This window comes from Uloborus diversus, chromosome 8, assembly GCF_026930045.1.
Source record: "Uloborus diversus isolate 005 chromosome 8, Udiv.v.3.1, whole genome shotgun sequence".
Taxonomy (NCBI): Eukaryota; Metazoa; Arthropoda; class Arachnida; order Araneae; family Uloboridae; genus Uloborus; species Uloborus diversus.
Genome location: NC_072738.1, coordinates 43,538,357 through 43,557,498, shown reverse-complemented (window position 1 = coordinate 43,557,498; position 19,142 = coordinate 43,538,357). Strand labels below are relative to the sequence as shown.

The window sequence follows — 19,142 nt, the reverse complement described above, 5'->3', positions numbered from 1 at the left end:
TGGAATACCTACCAAAAGCTGTGCAAGTGTAAGAACAATGCACATGTAAAATATTATCATGTTTGAACAACTCCTTGAGGGTCCTACCAAGGCTTGAATTTGTCCAAAAATAGGAAAAAAGGTCAATTTTCCAAAATTATTATGAAAATAATAAGGTTCAAAATTTTTATTCTAATACCATTAAAATGTTTCCTTTTAACATGCTTTTCATGTACCTTCAAAATTATTTACATTCTTTGCAGTATTAGGTTCGCAAACAAATTCGTGAAATTTCCAAAAATTGACTTTTTTCAAGCTTTTTTGCACATTGCAATATTTTTTCTTTTAAAGTCCAATTTTTTTTTTTTTTTTTTTGCAATGACTGTGCAGAATGCAGTTTTAAATGGAAATAAAATTATACTTCATTACATTCACAGCCCAGCACCTGCCACAAGGAGCTTAATTGCTTCAAACTGGACCAGTGGTAAATTGTCGCACCTGTCTAGCAATTTACCTATTGGTACTGCGAAAATGCACATGGACCAGCAGTTTTACCATCAAGTAATGTGAACAGGTGACGCAAAGGCTGCTCGCATGCAGTTTGCATATTAACCATGGGACTGGATGTCCAATTTTATTTTCTATGGCCGCAATTGCACCGTTCTTTTTTCTGGTATTCGTGATCGTGCCATCACAGCCAAAAGCTAAAAGATCCTTAAGGCTTAAACAAATTTTTAGTTCAAAAATCACATTGCTGTAGCCACATGTTTTCCCATTCCAGAAGTTGGCGTCACATGACCCAAATAAAGAGAATTGGATTTTTCAACCATGGATTCCTCGCTTATGGTTCTTCTATGGCATCTGTCTCCAACCATTTCTTTTTGTCATAGTTTTGTCTTTTCGGCTATTGAAAAACGTACTTTTCAAACCGTTTCAATTCTAGTTTGCAGGTTTTGAAGAGAAGCCCCTTACTTTGTCTGTGACATCTGTGACACTTCTGTCACTGGCTTCGAATTTTATTCCTATCAACAACTTTAGAGCGATAATTATTTGACACAGTACCAAAATCCTGTAATGTTTCTGAAGCAATTGCTGCAGCACGTTTGTCAGAAATGTCGTACTGGTAGCACACTCTTGATAGCATTGGCAGAGAAAGCCTCATTTTCCACTTTTGAAGTGACATCAACACCAAAAGATGTTGATGGCTCTGTTGGCGGGAGTGTAGCCGTTGCAAATTTTTCTTCTTCTGGAATTGAAACAAAACTTTGCTGTTCCTCATCAGTGTTGTTACAGCATCTCGTTACGTAGTGAAAATCTGAAAAAAATTATTGATCCTGTCATTCAACAAAATGCCTATTTTTGCCACCCGGAAAAAATTCTCTTAACAGTGATCACTGATGAATGAAAGTACATCAGAGAACTGGCTTTGCTAAGATTTTGAAGGCCAGACAAGTGGCTTTTGTTCATGAAGAAATAAGAGAATTCTATAATTCAAAGATTAACTTTAATGAATCAGACTACTATGATGTTATCAAACGGCAAGAATGTGCAATAACTGCCACCCTTCTCCTATTTTTTTTAGCTGGCATATCTAATTAAAATATTCAACAATAGATTGAAAACAACAACGCCGATTTTGCGTTCGTTTAGTTCCCCTGTCACACGCAGGTGGTGGAACGCTGTGCTAATATGGTGAGAGAAGCTTCTTTGTTTGTGATTAGTCAATCGGCAAGAGATGGCTTCATATGAGCAAAAATCAAACCTCGAAGTATCATGTCATCGTTTAAATCAAAAAGTGAATGAGGTTTCATGAATGGATGTGACGAACTGATTATTTTATGAGGATTTGACTAACTGATACTTTTCAAGTCCCTCATTTTGTGAAATATTGATGTTAATTTGTCAGAGCGACTGTGTGTGAGTAAATATACATTCTTTGTAACCAATGCACTTCTCTCTATGTTTTTTTAGTTAATACAACTAAATCATTTTGATAGTTTTCTTCTAATGTAAAATGAATAATACATTTATACTTAATACATGTGGCTCGGCAGATGGAAAAGGTAGAATAGAACTCGAAATGCAGCCATTTCTTTTTAGTGGATTCTGGGCTGTTAATGTAATAAAGTTGAACTTCACTTCCGTTTAGAACTGCCTTCTGTACAGGCGTTGTAAAAAAGAAAACTGGACTTTAAAGGAAGAAATATTGCAATGTGCAAAAAAGCTTAAAAAAAGTCAGTTTTTGGTTAATTTCGCGAAACTTAACGGCTTATGTGCGAACTTATTGGTGCAAAGACTAAATAATTGGGAAGATACATGAAAAGAGTGTTCAAAGGAAGCATTTTTACCGAATTTTAACAAAAATTTTATACACTAGTATTTTTATAAAAATTTTAGAAAATTGACCTTTTTTTCTATTTTTGGAGAAATTCAAGCCTTGGTAGGACCCTTAAAAAGTTGTTCAAACTTGATAATATTTTGCATGTGTGTTGTACTTACACATGCACAGCTTTTGGCAGGTATTCCAAATTAAGATTCAAAATTTCGTTTTTTTCAATCCACCCTACTGTCCATAGTTGAGAGAGCCCTCTCAACTATGGAATACATTTAGTTAAACTCTATTGTAAGAATTATGGAGAAATAAAAAACAATAGCGCCACCTGTTGGTCGAAAACAGAACTATTTTTGTTTCGTTGCCACACAAAACCCGACTTCTTTCCTACTTGTTCAATGCAAACCGCATCTTTTTATCTTTACTCGTTTTCGTATTATTCATCTTTAAAGTTTGTCATGACTTTTGGATCACCCTGCATTATTCTGAATATTGATATGCAATTGATATTTATATTATGAGCATGTACTATATTATTCTTACAAATTTCTGTTTCTTTGAAAACATATTCTTTTGCAAATATTTAAAGTTTTAAAGTTAAAGCGATAGTTTTGATTTTAAACGATATATTTGATTCAATATTTAATTTTTAAAACTTTCATTGTGCAAAACTTGAAACTAATGAACCTTTCATAGTTTATGTTGACTTAAATGCAAAAATCATTTTTTTTTAGAACATGAGAAATGTTTTTAATTCAATTAAGTCTATAGCATGAGAGATTGTAGAACAAAATTAAGCTTTAATCACAGCATATTTGAACATACCAAAAGATAAGATAAGATGTTATCATATTAATAAGGTAAAAATGAAAATCGTTGAAAGACATTATTATTTTGAAATTACACAGACTTTTTTTAAAGCCTTTCATACAGTTTAATTTAACAAGATAGTTACCGATGCAAAGGTAAAATATAACCCTTTGTTGTTCAAGTATTGTCAATATTCATTATAGTGCAATAAAAATATACCAGTTCAGCAGGATTAATGGTCTGATTCTACAAGCATTTTTTTTAAAGAGTGCATTCAATATTGGAAACAGACTACCATCTTTTAATTAAAAACCATTCATTTATTTCTGCACCTTATGCATACAATTAAAAAGAGTTACGTTCACAGTGCATCTCTTAATTTTAAATTCTCTTAAACCCATCCCTTGAATTCAGCTCAAAAATCATATAATTATCAATAATTTATTTTCAATAATTTATTCATTTTTATTTACATCTTTTTCTATTTTCTTCCATAAACTTTCAGTGAGATTCTCCTTAAGGAAACATATTTAACAATGTGCTGAGTCAAACAATTTCCCTTCTTGTCAGCACCTACTCACGTTAGCAGCTGCACTTCACTGTATTTCAGTTCACCACCTAAAACATGTTTGCAAAATTTCAATAAACAAAAATGTTAAAGTAATTTTTTAAATAAAATTTAAAATAAGCAGTTTAATGTAATAAAAACAAGTTTAAGTTTAATCTAAGTTTAATGAAATACACAAGTTTAAATTTAACATAAAAATGATTTTAGAATAAAATGAATTTGTTCTGATATAAAAATGCCAAGAAAACATTTAATGAGAAAAATGGCTGATTTTATTCATCCTGAAATCATAGGCTCTGCTTTTGGAACTGAGAAATTATGAAGAGAACTCAAGGATTGGCAGCGGTAGTTTGAAAACAACTGGCAGAGCAAGTCAAAACCATGACGAGTATGGAATTATTCCAGTACGTTTATATTGTTAATTGTTGAATTAATGCATACATTCATACCATCCATAAAAACATAATGAGCTTCATTACAATTTTAATGAAAATATAATGACTATATTCCTAAAAGTGAAAGTTACTTGAGAATTTAAATGAATTCAACATGCATATAAAGTAAAGACAAATAAACAAATCAAGATAAGTATTAGCTTAATAATAATAATAATAAAATGAATAACTGCAAAATTAAATTAGTTTTAATGAAATGAGTGAAGCTTCAGTTAGATTATTTTCAGTCTGAAGCTCACAATACATACACAATTGAGGTAGTGAGAAGCAAAGGGATGTAAGTGCCAAAATTAAAAATTTGGCGATCACCAGTGCAAATGGTAGGTGAACCTCTCCTCTGCCTTGGGCAGTACTAGTAGCCCTGGTAGGTGCTGCTATACGGCATGATTTTAAAAAACTTTCCAATGAAAGCTTACCTAGGACTGTAACTTTAAATGCGTTTTACTCAAAACTTAAAAATGTCCACTTAATCCATTTGCTTCTCAGTGCCTCATATGCAGTTTTGTTTGTAAATTTTGCTATATATGCATTGATTGATTTCATCACTCATTGAAACTTATGCAAAAGCTAAACAATTTATTCCCTATGCTCACAAATGCTCATTGTTGTTTATTAACTACTTAGTTATTCAGCTTAAAATGAACTATCATACTTTCAAAACTTGAAAATGAAAGTAAACTCTTGAACCTAGAGTGATACAGTAAACTCCCAATTATCTGCAGCCTTTCACACATTTTATATTTTTTTTGCCATTGATTACCTGTGTGAAGATGACAGTCACAAAATTTACTTCTAGACATTCCTATTTCTTCCTTCCCTTCCAGTGACATTAAATCTTCCATATCTATCGAAACTTGATTACATGAAACCTGATTTTTAAATCTACACTACTTACCAATTTTTAGATCCACATGACTTATGGTGTAATCAAATGTTCAGGCCAGTCTTGTTAAACAAAATTCCCCTCTCCTAAGCAAAACTTTTTGGTAGTTTCAGAACATCTGTTTGCACCCAGGGACGCCGACTTGGAAAAATTATTGGGGGGGCCGGATGTCACCAGGGTCTAGGGAGTATGTTAAAGCACAGAGGAAAAAATCAGATTTTTGTGCCTTGAAAATGCCAACTTATATATTTTCTGGTACGTATAATTTATACAAACAAACAATATGTGACATGGCATTTTCAAAGTAAAACAATCTAAAAATTGGTACACAAATTTTCTGCTTCAATTAGATCATGTCACTTGCCTTAAGTGAGGAACAATTTTACAGTTCCATTTTTTGGGGAGCCGTGAAGTGCCATAGCTAGGCTACGGCACTATACATGGTAGTGCACTTGACTTGCATGGAAAGGAATTCCCAGTGGCACCGATTTATAACTATTGGGGGGAGAGTGCCATCATGGGGGCCTTGCCAGGGGAAATTTTCTAAATTTGAGATAAAAAATAGTAGTGAGTTTTAAAGCTTTTTAAGCTTTTTAGTCATATGATCAACATTAGAACCCCAAAAACTCGACTCTCGGTAAATCGACACTCTGAGAAACTCGACAAGCCAACGCATTTTTGGCTTTGAAAAAAAAACGCATGGTATTTTCGTAAAAAGCTAATTTAATTTACAGTAATAATAATGCTTTTAGTCTATTACAAAGCAGTGAATATATAGCTCTGAGAAGATTGAAATGATATTTAAATAAATATAAACTATCATTAAAAGAATAAAGCATAAAAGATTGCTGTTGCACTGATTACTATAAGTGAAATAACTAATTTAAGCTTGTTCTGAATAAGGCTCAGAGTTCATTAAATAAAAATAATGTATCAAAATTAATGCTTTAATAGAGTTAAAAAGTTAATACAGATTACTTTATTAACTCTAATAACTGAAGAAAACTATCAGGCCTTCCATTTTATGTACAAATGAAACCCTGATATATTTTTTCTAGATCAGCAACACTTAGATGAGAGCGCCGCCGGCGACAGACTTCACCCGAAGGTTCGCGCACTGAGACAAATTCTATGAGTGCTCTCAGCACCGTAACACTATCATTATTCACACCACTCGTTTTCAATTAATCTGTTTACTACCGCAATAGTTATTTTTTTTAATTCATTACTGAATGTATTTTGCAATGTAACTATCTTCAAACAAGGAAAGTAAAAAATATTAACATAATTTTGTGATTTTAGAAACCATAATATGACAAAGAATGTTCTTAAATTATTGAGGGGGATCTGCCCCCCAAAACAAACTATTGAGGGGGCTCGGGCCCCCTCAAGCCCTATGGAGTTGGCGCCACTGTTTGCACCATTTGGTGTCGTATGTGTGTTATCCATTTGCAATAATGAGCGATCCGTTTTATTATATTTTACATAATTTTTTTATGCACTTATCATTTCAGCTACAGTTAAAATGTATGCAAGTTATAATGTGTTATTGATCTTTTTAAAGCTATTGCATACACTAGTGTTGTTACTTCCTTTTACAAAAAAATATTGTATTCGCAAAAAAATTTCCACTCGAAAATCGGCCTTAATTTCCATTGTGCTCACCCCCGAATGAATGTTGAGTTTATTTTTCAACCCGACGGCACGTGGATATATGCCTAGGAACGTACAGACACCAGAAATATCCATTTTGATGATCCCCGAGTTAATCACGAAGACTTTTCTCATGACGTCTGTATGTACTTATGTATGTGCATATGTGTGTATGTATGTCACATAACTCAAGAACGAAATGTCCTAGAAAGTTGAAATTTGGTACTTAGACTCCTAGTGGGGTCTAGTTGTGTACCTCCCTTTTTGGTTGCATTCGGATGCTCCAAAGGGGGTCTTTTGCCCCTTTTATGGGGGAAATCATTGTCAATTTTGATGTAAACTCAAGTGGTGTTACAATTTGGCGGACACTTGGCGATATATCGCCAGTCTTTTGTTCGCCAAGTTTTGTCGCCAACTTGGCGACTTTTTTTAAATATTAAATTTGGTTTCAATTTGGCCACTGTTGGTGATATTTAGAAAGTAACCTATTGAATCACATTAAAACTGCCAATAATGCGAAAATGACATTAAATTAGAATAAAAGGAAGTCATGTGATGCACACATCAGCTCGTTTTTTTCTTACTTTGAGGATTATCCATGAATCTGTCATCTGTAGTTACCGTGCCACCTTATTCCGTGGATAATCAGGAGTTTACTGTACACCACATTTGCATCAAGCATTTTGCCCCTCCCCCTTCCAAAAAAGCAGCACTATAATTTTTCATTAGTTTTGGAAATTTCTGAGAAATTGTCAGCTCATGAAGAAACCTTCCATTTGCCGCCCGGGATTTAAGTTTTGACCTTCTTTTCCCCAGCTGAAATGCTTGATACAAATTATTTATCACCTGGGCTCCAGAGATAAAAATAAAAATTACTGTAGCATATTTTAAGGGCTCATGTGCATTACATAATTCCCTGTTACAGGCCACAACTCAGCTGAAGACTGGTTTGTCCATCAATCTTGGATCAGAAAAAATTGGAGTAAGTTTTTTAAGTTACAATGATGAATTCAACTTAATGTGTTTTTATACTTAATAAATACAATAGCAAATGTTTTAGAAAACAATAATATAAAAACCTAAGATTGATTTAATAAAATTTATTATTTTTTGATAGCTATAACACATGAAATCGAAAAGTTCAAAGAGATCTTTGCTAAGTTATTTGTATAAACCATAACAATAAGCATAAAAAAGCCTTCCATGCTAAAGCCTTTCTTATAGTCTTTTGTTTGTAGCAAAAATGAAAGCAAGTTTCAAGCAGAAAATAAACCATCTCGTTGGTTTATTTTCTGCTCGTATACAGCACTTTTTTTTAAAAATGAATAACAAATTTACATGTAAATGCTATTTGAGAAATAAAGTTCACTTCAAGCACTCTTACTATTTGTCAAATTGCTCAAATAACAAATCAGTTAGAACTCAATATTTGTGTTACAAACAGCTAAACAGGTAAAATGTGTGGACAACTATTGCATACTGTCTAAATATCTATTTTCTGACATCTCTACTGACTAGATTATTATGTATGTAAAATATTGGAAAAAAAAGTATCTATTTATGCCACAACTAGCTCTTAAAACTAAAAAAAGAAAAAAAATGTAGACTATTTTATTGAAATATATTTATTTAAACAATATGTGCCATTTCATCCCACAGCCTCATATAGAAGTCAGTTTAGAAACTACCAACAACACTATTATTCGTGCTGTCCTAATTTTTGCTGAAGGCATATTTGATGGTGAATCCCATGTTATGTAAGTAGTAATTTCGAGCTGATATTAAATTTGTTTCTGAAATTTTGCATTATAAGCATAAATAATTAACCCATCAACAGAGCTAATATACTAGTTTGCTGTATTTGATATTCCATAGCATAGATTTTTCCCCCCTTTGAATTCATTTATTATTTAAGTAGCTTTTTTCTTCAGGTTATCTTTAGTTTTATTTGCTTAATTTTACAAAAAGTAGTAATTTAAATCTTTCACATATTGATTAGATATTCCTTTTATTATAGCTCAATATAGATCAATATGCTGATATAAAACTATGACCAGGCCCGTGTCCAGGATTTCATTAAGGGAGGGGTTTTGGTTTCAATGTTTTTTCATTCTTGCCTGCATTGTTAGGAAAAGACAACAGTGTGTCAAATAATTCATTTCTTTATACCAGTTTGGTAGTTCGAGTTATGGGAAGTTTCCACAACAGTCTCAAGAGTTAGGGTCCCAATAAAAACTTTGAGATAAAGGAATATTCGAGTTATAAGCTTCGAGTTATATACATTTCTACACAGGTTCAGAACCCTTGTGAACTTCACCTCCTAGAAGGTAAATTCAGGCTACGCTAGTAACCTCAGTATTTAGTCATTCTACTGCTTGTTTAGATTTCAAACCTTATTATCTGTTTACTGTGCACTATATTGCAACAAGTACTAATAAAATTCTAAAAAAAATTTTATGACATATGTTTTCAGGTTTTATATTCTAAGATAATGCTCTTAATATGCTAAACAATAAGCGGTACGTTGCAGATGCAAATTACATTACCAAGCACAATTACTATGCATATTCATTCATAGCAGTACCACTCTCCCCTTTTGTGAACGGCCTAAGTCATCATAACCTTTTTATAAAAAGCAATATTAAAAATGAATTGTGTTGACAGCCCATTCAGCAGTTCTCCATCACTGCTTTTATGAAAATATGATAATTTTTTTCCCTCTCTAACTGCTGAAGTATAACTTCAACATTAAAAGTTAATTAAAAGTCAGATATGAACTTTTCTTCAGTTGGCTTTCTATTATTTTTTTCACAATGGGAGGGGTTTAATCCCTAAAACCCTCTTGGACACGGCTCTGACTATGACATATATTTTGTTTGTCTAATGAGCATAAAATTTGTGTATTGCAAGTACATCATATGTGATGATGATCAAAGCAATTAAAAAACTTGTTTGTTCCAAAAGGCACATTAAATCAAAATTTTTGAAAATCAACTTTTGAACGCAAAATATGGCAGCACATGCACAACAATACAGGGTGATTAAAACAAATGGCAGGGTTTCATAAAACTACCAATTTGGGAGCACTGGACCTATAGCTCTCTAATGGAGCTTGAATGAAAGAGCAAGCTGTAAAGTTTCAATTGACTATGGCTAGATGTTTCTACATGGTATCGTATGTGTCCCAATTGTTCTTTAGTACTCAGTCAGTCAAAATGGTAATCAAGGGGCAGGTGATATAGCCTTTTAGGATTGCCCCCTCCCCAGGTCACCAGACCTACCACCATGAGATTTTTTTTTTTGTGGGGATATGCAAAGAATACTGTGTTTGTACCTCCCTTACCTGCTAATCTTGATGAACTGAGTACTTGGATAACTGCTGCAATTGTTTCTCAGACTGGGTACATGCTATAATGTGCATGGCAGGATTTGAGTACAGGTGTAATAATGTTCAGGTGTCAGAAGGAGGTCGCATAGAACATCTTTTGAAAGATTTAAGTATGTAAAAGAAAAGAAATATTGCTTTTGTACCATTTTTACTCTTGGAAATATACACATTTGAAACCATATCATTTTTTTTGAATCAGCCTGTATATTACACAGGGTGAAGTTCATATTTTTTTCTGAAAAGAATTAAGTCATAATTAAGCTATGTGACAAAAAATATTCAGTTAAATTTTTATAGCATGCCTAGAGATAGCGTGATTGTCTCATGTGGGGAGCATGTAAAAAATTATATTCCCCCCTCCTCTTCTGAAATAAAACCCAAACAACAAGCAAAAAACCAATTGGTTTCAAACTACTTGAAGCTTAGGAGATTAACTAATTGCAGGAATGTTTTCATTTTTATGAACACTTTTGCAACAATGGACCTAATGTTAATGTAAGTGATAACAAAGATAGCAATGAAAAAAAAAAAAGAATTTGGAAAATTAAAATTTGTGGTAATTAACTACCTTCCAAAATTGTGCATCTGAAATTTATGAGCATTCAAATGCTTTGATTACTTTCAAACAGAAGTAAGTCATTTCATTATGTTTTTTGTACATGCCAAAAGAGCTTACGTCATAGTTTTGTTCTAAAAGAGATTGCCTCCCCCCCCCCTTTTTAAGTAACTATACTGTCAGGATAGTGTTATTATCGTCTATGGATTACTGGGGAAAATGATCTTTTTCTTTAATGCAATAATAAATCTTACCTAACAAAATAGTGTTTGTTCAAGAATGGAAAAATTTGACTGAACACCAATTGGAAACAAGTTTTTCAATTTGTGTTTAAAAATTATTTTTACCATAAATCAGCCTGAATATTTTAAAACATGAAAACTTTTAATGAAAAGAGAGATGAAAGTGTTTACCATAAGATTTGTCATTGCAACATAAATATGATGCAAAATTGAATCAAGTCTAAAATAGTGAAATCGAACTGATATGTAAACTAGGATTACTTGCATTAGTTGAACAGAACATAAAATTATTTTAAATATTTTATTTTGAAATACATATTCTTTTACAGCCACCCAAAGGAGAATCAACTCTCAACATCTATTCATATTCCACTTTGGCCACCGAAAGATCTTCCAATAGATTTACATATCAAGGCTTTAATAGGGTATAAAGGAAGGTAAACTTTCAATTTCATAACATAGAAAGCGATTAAATTTTATCAATAAGTTTAAGGCTGAATGTTGTAATTAAATTAGCTGTTCCAATATTTCTAAATCCTAAATAATAAAATTTAATGCTTGTAAGTGAAATGTAAGCACTTATGCGTGACGTGTATATTTAAAATACATCATATATTTTCCAAAATGTTTGCTATGCGGCTCACTCAATAGTTACAACATAATATAATAATTATTTCTCAGCCTTATCAGTAAACCTTGAACTTTTAGTTGTTTTATAAAAACGTTTCGTACGTTTGAAAACTTTCTTAGTTTTTATATATATTTGCATTTTACCGTATGAAAGGTCTAGGGAGAAAACCCAGTCAATCAAAAAAGTCAATTTTGAGTAAAATGCATTTGAATGTTTTCTATTTCATAGAGGTCTCCAGTACTGCCTATTTACAAACAAATATTTCAGCTGACTAATGGGGTTTTGTACAAAAGATGATAGAATATTCAAAAAGAATACATCAGCAACCACAAGAAAGTATTAATTCCATTTCCTTTAAAAAATTGATTGACAAGGGGGGGGGGTGTCCCTTTATTCTTTATATTGTTTCCCTATACTGTAAAATCACTTATTTTCCCAAGCCATAATTTCCGCAAAAATGAAGATACTGGTGATAATAGCAAGCTAAAAATTTTGCAAATTTCATATAAAAAGAACCAAGAGTTAGGGTACAAAATATTTCACATGGCTTACATTTTTACAATTCAACGGGCTCACTAAAGTTGCAAAAATCAGTGCTTTTACAGTGCTTACTTCTTAGTTCATTATCTATAAGTTAAGTAAAATTATTCATTGAAATAAAAATTTTATTAAAATTTGAAAAGACTTAAGAACATAATCCGAAATTTCTTTGTTTCTTTTTTAGTGTTCATTTCCATGTGTTTGAGTTAACAAGACAGTTGCCTCGCTTTTCAATGTATAGCCTTAATACTGAGCAACAAAATAATGATGAAGAGCCAGAGAGTTACGTAAAATTCTTCCTCAACGATAGAGTTCAAAGGGTAATATTGTAAATTTCAAAGTATTTTATACATTTCGTTGTGTGTAAATTAAATTAAAATCGTTACTTCTTCTTCCTAGTAATAATCACTTTTATATTGTTCTCAAAAAAAGTCTGCGTCAAGAAGTAGGCAAATGTAAAGACTTAGTATTGTTATTTCTTTATGATCTTTACTATTAATAAACATTATATATTTTGTGGTCACATAAGTTGATAAAAAAATTATTTTTTGTATATTATTTCTAGGTTTTAAATGTATTTTTCACATAAATATTCAAAGCAGTTAGAAGTCAAAACAAAAACCCTTTCTTTTTTAGGTTTTGTCTTGGGTGAACAATAATTTTCTCTTAATACAAGATTTAGAATACGTTAATCAAATGAATTTAAGATTCACCTGTTTGCGATCACAACAGCCTCTGACTATTACTATGGACTCTTCATCAGAAGTAAGATATAAGTTTTAAATGTTCAGTTATTTTTCAATTTTTTTTTTTTAATAACAGAAATCTGATGTATAATTACACCAGAAAAACTGCCAATAAACTGCTGGTTCTAGTGGAACCCAGTTAAAAATAACAAACACTTTGTTTATTTCCAATGTCATAGTTTAAATAATGAAATTGGTTTCATCCTTTTTTCTGTCATTCCATTTTTTACAAAAAAAAAAAAAAACAGTATTGGAGTAATCAAGGTCTTACGTATACAACTTTTAATTGATTTATTCTCAAATACTATAGTAAATGCAAAAGGTTTATGATGTTATGTTTAAACTAAATTCAGTGTCACATCAGCCCATGGAAGTGAGGGGCCCATTCTGGTTTTCCAGTTCAAAGTACAAAGGGAGATGTCCCTGTTTGGTGTCCAGTCGAATGCGGAAGCCCCAGTATTTAGTTCCCAAGCACAGTTTTTACTCCTTTTATTGCCCCACCGAGAGAAGATGAAAGGTTTCGACCCGGGTCTGTGCGGAGGAAGCGAGAAGTGCTATCACTAAACCACTGGGGTCATGATGTTCACTGATTAGCTTTTGTAGTCTAAATCAATAGTGTATAGTTTACATTTTAAAAATTTTCTTCAAATTTCTCATATAAAATTTATGTTTCCAAATGCATTAACAACTAAATATATATTTCCATGAATAGGGAAGATGTTTTTATGAGCTATGACTTTTAACCACATTTAATTACAACTGTATATGTGATTTATCAGGATTTGATAAGATGTTCTTCACATTATAATCACATTAAATATATTTTTCTAGTGCTGTTTCATCATAGAATAAAAATTTCTTTCAGGTTTTTATTAAAACAGACGATATGGAATTGGCTGGTGAGCTTATTCAATCCCTTGCACAAACACTCACATTGGAAGACTTGTCAGTTACTGCACATTTTCCACAAGAAATGGATAACCTTAGCAATTTGTTAACAAAGGTAAATTAAGCAGTTTTTGATTAATTATTCGCCTAATTTTACCTAATGTATTTTTACTTCAAGTGATGGCAGCCATAGAGGCTCTTGAAATATAGTTTTCACAACATTTCCAAGATTAAGAGGATTATGTAAACAATTAAATTTCTTAAAATTTTTCTTTAAGGGGTCACAGTACCTTTCAAGCAATTTTTTTTTTAATTTAAATAAATTTCATATTTCTTTGAAACCATGACATACATCCTTATTTCGTAATCAATAATTTATTTTCAAAATTAAAAAATATTGCCTACATTTTTTAAAAATTCAAAAAATTGAGAAAAATTTTAATTTTTAAAAATCTTTAAGGTTTTTTTATTTTTGTACTAATTTAGAAAAAGTTTTTTGCTAAACGATCACTATAATCATCTCTAAAAATCTGTGCATTCATTTGCTTATGAGTTTATTAGAAAATTTTCTGTGATTAATTATGTAAACGAGCTGATGTGTGCATCACATGACTTCCTTTTACTCCAATTTAATGTCATTTCCCCATTATTCGCTATTTTAATGTGATTCAATATTTATTCTCTAAATATCACCAACAATGGCCAAATTGAAACCAAAAAAAAAAAAAAAACTCCGCCAAATTTGTCGCCAAGTTGGCGACAAAACTTGGCGACCAAAAGACTGGCGATATATCGCCAAGTGTCCGACAAATTATAACGCCACTTGAGTTTACATCGAAATTAACAATGATTTCCCCCCAAAAAGGTGCAAAAGACCCCCTTAGGAACATCCGAAAGCAACCAAAAGGGGAGGTGCACAACTAGACCCCACTACGAGTCTATGTACCAAATTTCAACTTTCTAGGACATACCATTTTTGAGTTATGCGAGATACATACGCACATACATACAGACGTCACGAGAAAAGTCGTTGTAATTACCTCGGTGATGGTCAAAATGGATATTTCGCGTGTCTATACATTCTTAGGCACTTTTCCGCATGTGGTCGAATCGAAAAAAAAACTCAACATTCATTTGGGGGTGAGCAAAATGGAAATTAAGGGCGATTTTTGAGTGAAAATTTTTTCGCGAATACAATACTTCCTTTTTTGTAAAAGGAAGTAAAAAACAAAGTTTTTTTTAAAAAAAATTGGTTTTTAAAGGTTTAACAATCTCTAAACATTTGAGTAATTTATAAAATGCTTATCCAATGCACAGTTTTGTCAAATATGTTATCCTAATTGCAAAAAGTATTACTTTATAGCTCTATCTTTAATAGAAAAAAATCCTTAGGGATTCTAATGACATGAAAACACAAAAAAATCATCATCGAGAAAAAGCAATTTAAAGTTTTCCTTTTGCATATGAACACATAGCGAGCATGGCCTAAAACCACTCATAACTTTTTAAATATTTGAACTAAAGCAATTAAACTTTTCCCCTGTGTTCAGAATAGTTTTTAGTTTCGAAATAAGCAATAATTTTCTTTTTTTTGATCGTTTCATCATTTTTGAGGTACTGTAACCCCTTAATCTGTTCAAAAGCAGTTCTTTTTAACTGACTTAGTAATCTGTTTTGAAAATATCAACCCGAAAAATGCTTTTAAGGGGGATTTTTTTTTTAAAAATATATACAAATTAAAAGATTTGTTAAACCAGTAATGTTCTTGAAAAATTATTGGGGGGGGGGGGGGGAGGGGGGTCTTTCATGCTGTCATAAGGTTTATACTTGTTTTTCATGTTTCTTTGCATATGAAATTTATAAAAGATACAATATTGAGCTGAAAACACATTTATAAGGACACTAAAAAGGAAAATCTTATTTATAACAAAAATGAGCACACTGCACTAAAACTATTTTGTTTACTAATAACATGGAAAAGATAATAAGAAAAAATTGATTGTAAACAGTAATAAGAAACTACTACAGTATAACCTCGATTTAATGATTGTCAAGGGACTGGAAAAAGTAATTGTTAAATCAAGAATATTGTTAAATCAAGGAGCATAGACATTTAATAGAGTCAAACCCGAACCAGTGAAATATATCATTAAATAAAGGAAATAATTAGATCAAAGTTATACTGTATTACTATTATAAAAAACAATCGATGAAACAAATGTACAAGTGAGCAAAAAATAACTGGAAGGTAAAATAATCAAATTTAGATCCTTTCACTGAGAGTTCCATCATTACAGCAAGCGATTTTGCAATACTTACCGCCCCCCCCTCCCCAAACACACACATTTAGGGCTTTATTTGCATTAGAAGCTCACCGCCCCTACCTATTTACACATTAGATGGAATTTCGACTACCTAAGAACAAAAAGGTTCTGAAACCTATACTGCCATACTAAGCACAATAGTGGTATCTGCACTTTCTGTCAAAATTGAGTTATTGTCACCACCAGGTGGTTCTTTGTCACATATTTTACCAAATACAATGTTTTATGGTCATTTGTCAATGGGAAATATTTATAAAAATTTTTTTGAAAAAGTTTCTTCTGAATCAAATAAATGGAGGTACACAACTTTAAATGGGAATTTCTCATTTTGAACTCAGCTGCAGATACCACTTTTGCGCTTAGTACAGCAGTATAGGGCTGCAGCACTTCATTTGTTAGAGATTTGAACATTTTCAAACAAAATGAAACAAAACTTAACCCCTCCCTCCCTTAAAAAAAAAAAAAAAAAATTGTTTAGCTTTATTTGACTAAAACTAATGTTGGTACATAAAATATGTGATCCTTTTTAGCTTTAAAATACATTGAAGCAGAATATATGATGAGAATGTATGCTTATGCATGTACTTTTTTCATAGTTACTATTCTCATTAGGTTAATGATTACCAGTCAGTTCGCCAGCAGCTATCTGCTGACATGGCAGATCATTCCGGGTTGATTCGGAATCTAGTTGTGAGAGCTGAAGATGCAAGACTCATGAGAGATTAGTAAGTACTAGATTGATTATCGAATTTTTAAGAGAACAAACTCTTTAACATTTGAATATGCAGCTATTTCATAGGGTTCACAACCACCATAGAAAATAGATAGATTAGACTGCAGAAAATTTGTTACTAATCAAAACAATATAAATCAGACAGGGTGTAGCTTGGTTTTCTCAGCGAATATTTTCTTTTTTTTTCTTCTTGAATAAAGTATTAGGAGTAGTCAATAAATAACAAGTCAGAGGCAATTTCGTAGTAATTATTTACTAAAACCCAAAAATACTGTCCATGGGTGTTTATAACATTGTGACTCTGCTCGCTTAATGTCATGCTCGTAGAAATCTTTTGCTTGCTGCAGGCTCGGATCTATAAATTTTGGGCCCCCTGCAACAAAATCTGTAGGGCTTCAGAGGCCAGCAGTGTATATTTGCAATGTTAATAAGTCTTATTGCTAGTTTTTTCAATTTGTTTTTCAATTTCTTGGGCCGTTGGGCGCCTTAAATAGGTGCCCCCCACCCCACTGTGGAGTCCGGGTTGAACAGTATGGGCAATAAGGGTTTACCCTACCACTGAGTACTGACCCCAACTCCATGCTCCAGGAAATCAACAAGGGTTCTTTATGAAAGAAGAAGAACAAACGCAGTACCTTGCTGGCATTGTTGTGGGGAGTCTTGAATTTTTTTGCTAGAGCCCCCAACCCCATAGTTAGTGATGTTCCGGACATCCGTATCCGTATCCGCGGATATCCGAAGGAAAATAAAGACCTGTATCCGTATCTGATACTTTTTTGACGGATCTCAAACGGATCATTTCTATTCAAAAAATTTTTAAATATTTAAATTAAAGACTCTTAAATTCTGTTTAAATTAGGTTTTATTCCCTATTTAAATTATAAGGTATCATTTCAGAAGCCAATTTGTATCCCCCCCCCTCCCTGTTGCAAAAGGGAAGGGGAAATAAGTTTTAAAAGTGTGTATCAGTGTGTCTTTTTTTTGGCATCGTAGCTCCTAAACAGATGATTACGGGAGATATGAATTAAAAACCGACTTAACGTTTTCCACAATTATAGTAGTAAAAATTTACCCATACGTTAAAAATGTTGGCCTTAATTGAAAGAATGAAGTTTTCTGCGTTTGATATTTATTTGAAACTTCCAAATGATATACAGTAGGAGCTATAATCTTGTTAAGTAAATTTTAAATGCAATCCTTAGCCTTTATACGTGTGATTGGTAGTGAGTTCATATTCGGAAGATAAGGAGAAAAAGCTCATTGATTTAAAATTTTTACCTGCTGTCAGTTCATATTTGTTAACAAATGAGTGTTCTGACCCGCAAAATTCATCTTAATATGAGGTCGGCTCTCTGAGACATATTTTGTTTTTTAAATTTTTAATTTAATATTAGTTTTCGTTATTGATTTGGGGTTTCTGTTATTCTTTGTTTTTGTTTCGCCTGGCATCCTTCAAAAGAAGTGAGACTAAATTCTCTATTTACTTTTTGTAAAGGTGTTCCCGGCTCTATATTTTGTCGGTCGGAGTACGTTCGGTGGAATGGGTCAGTGCTGCATTTATGCTGAAATAAAATGCGAAAAATTATTTCTAGCCTGTCCAGTAGCAGCTTACACTCTTGCTCCTGTATCCTACATTTACTGAGTAAGCTAGAAATAATTTTTCATATTCCATCTAAGCATTAATGCAGCGCTGGCCTATTCCTTCCAACTCTCCCTTAATTTTAACGGAGATTTCATTAAAGAGTAAATGATAGTCTTGATTATATTTTTGTCGCAGTTGACATTTTTTGAAGAAACTGCCATTATTCTGATGGGAATACCTTCCGTAACAAATTTTACACTTGGATAGTTGAATTGGGGAAATTTTTTTTTTGAGATTCATATCTATATCCCCCGATCTTGACACTAATGATCCGTATCTGTATCCGCGGATCTACTTTTTTAACGATCTCGCATATCACTACTCATAGTCCAAGTCTGTTCCACTGTGACTTCCACATCTTTGGTGAACTCAAACAGATGATAAAGTTAAGGATTGTGTGCACAATGGGTTCAAAAAGCAACTGAAGGATTCCTATGCGTATGGCATTACACAACTAGTGTCACAATGGGATCAATACCTATGGACAATACTATTTGGTTTCACTAAATAATTGCAGCAAAATTGCCCCTGACTCATTATTTATTGACTGCTCCTAATAATAAAGACATAAATGATTAGAAATGTATTCAAAGAGAATCACAATGTATTGTGTAATGCAAAGTTTAAAATATGAAGCAGTTTGTGGTCTTTTTTGAATTTAAAAATAGGCCTTTTACAAAAATGGCGGTCATTTCCTGGGTCCTACACAAAATTATCAAAACTAGCTGCCTTGCAAATGTTAGAAATGCAAATTTGTGTATTTGTAATGATG

General features: G+C 32.3%; 2 protein-coding genes across 4 annotated transcripts in view; one reads left to right on the top strand and one right to left on the bottom strand.

Moving 5' to 3' along the window:
• Positions 1-19,142, top strand: part of LOC129228292 (Bardet-Biedl syndrome 2 protein homolog) — a 46,968-nt gene that overhangs the window by 24,471 nt on the left and 3,355 nt on the right. The window contains exons 9-16 of the mRNA XM_054862969.1: positions 3,983-4,093; positions 7,606-7,662; positions 8,340-8,437; positions 11,196-11,303; positions 12,222-12,357; positions 12,674-12,802; positions 13,649-13,786; positions 16,608-16,720. Of these exons, the coding sequence (XP_054718944.1) occupies positions 3,983-4,093; positions 7,606-7,662; positions 8,340-8,437; positions 11,196-11,303; positions 12,222-12,357; positions 12,674-12,802; positions 13,649-13,786; positions 16,608-16,720 (890 nt within the window). The remainder of the gene's footprint in view (positions 1-3,982; positions 4,094-7,605; positions 7,663-8,339; positions 8,438-11,195; positions 11,304-12,221; positions 12,358-12,673; positions 12,803-13,648; positions 13,787-16,607; positions 16,721-19,142) is intronic.
• LOC129228293 (AP-4 complex accessory subunit tepsin-like) overlaps positions 3,555-19,142 on the bottom strand; it is a 53,349-nt gene continuing 37,761 nt past the window's right edge. For 2 of the 3 annotated variants that reach the window (XM_054862970.1, XM_054862971.1), the window contains exon 14: positions 3,555-3,739. The gene's annotated coding sequence lies outside the window, so the exon portion shown is untranslated. Of the gene's footprint in view, positions 3,740-5,039; positions 5,208-19,142 lie in introns of all 3 variants that reach the window. The other variant, XR_008580913.1, reaches the window with a different exon arrangement.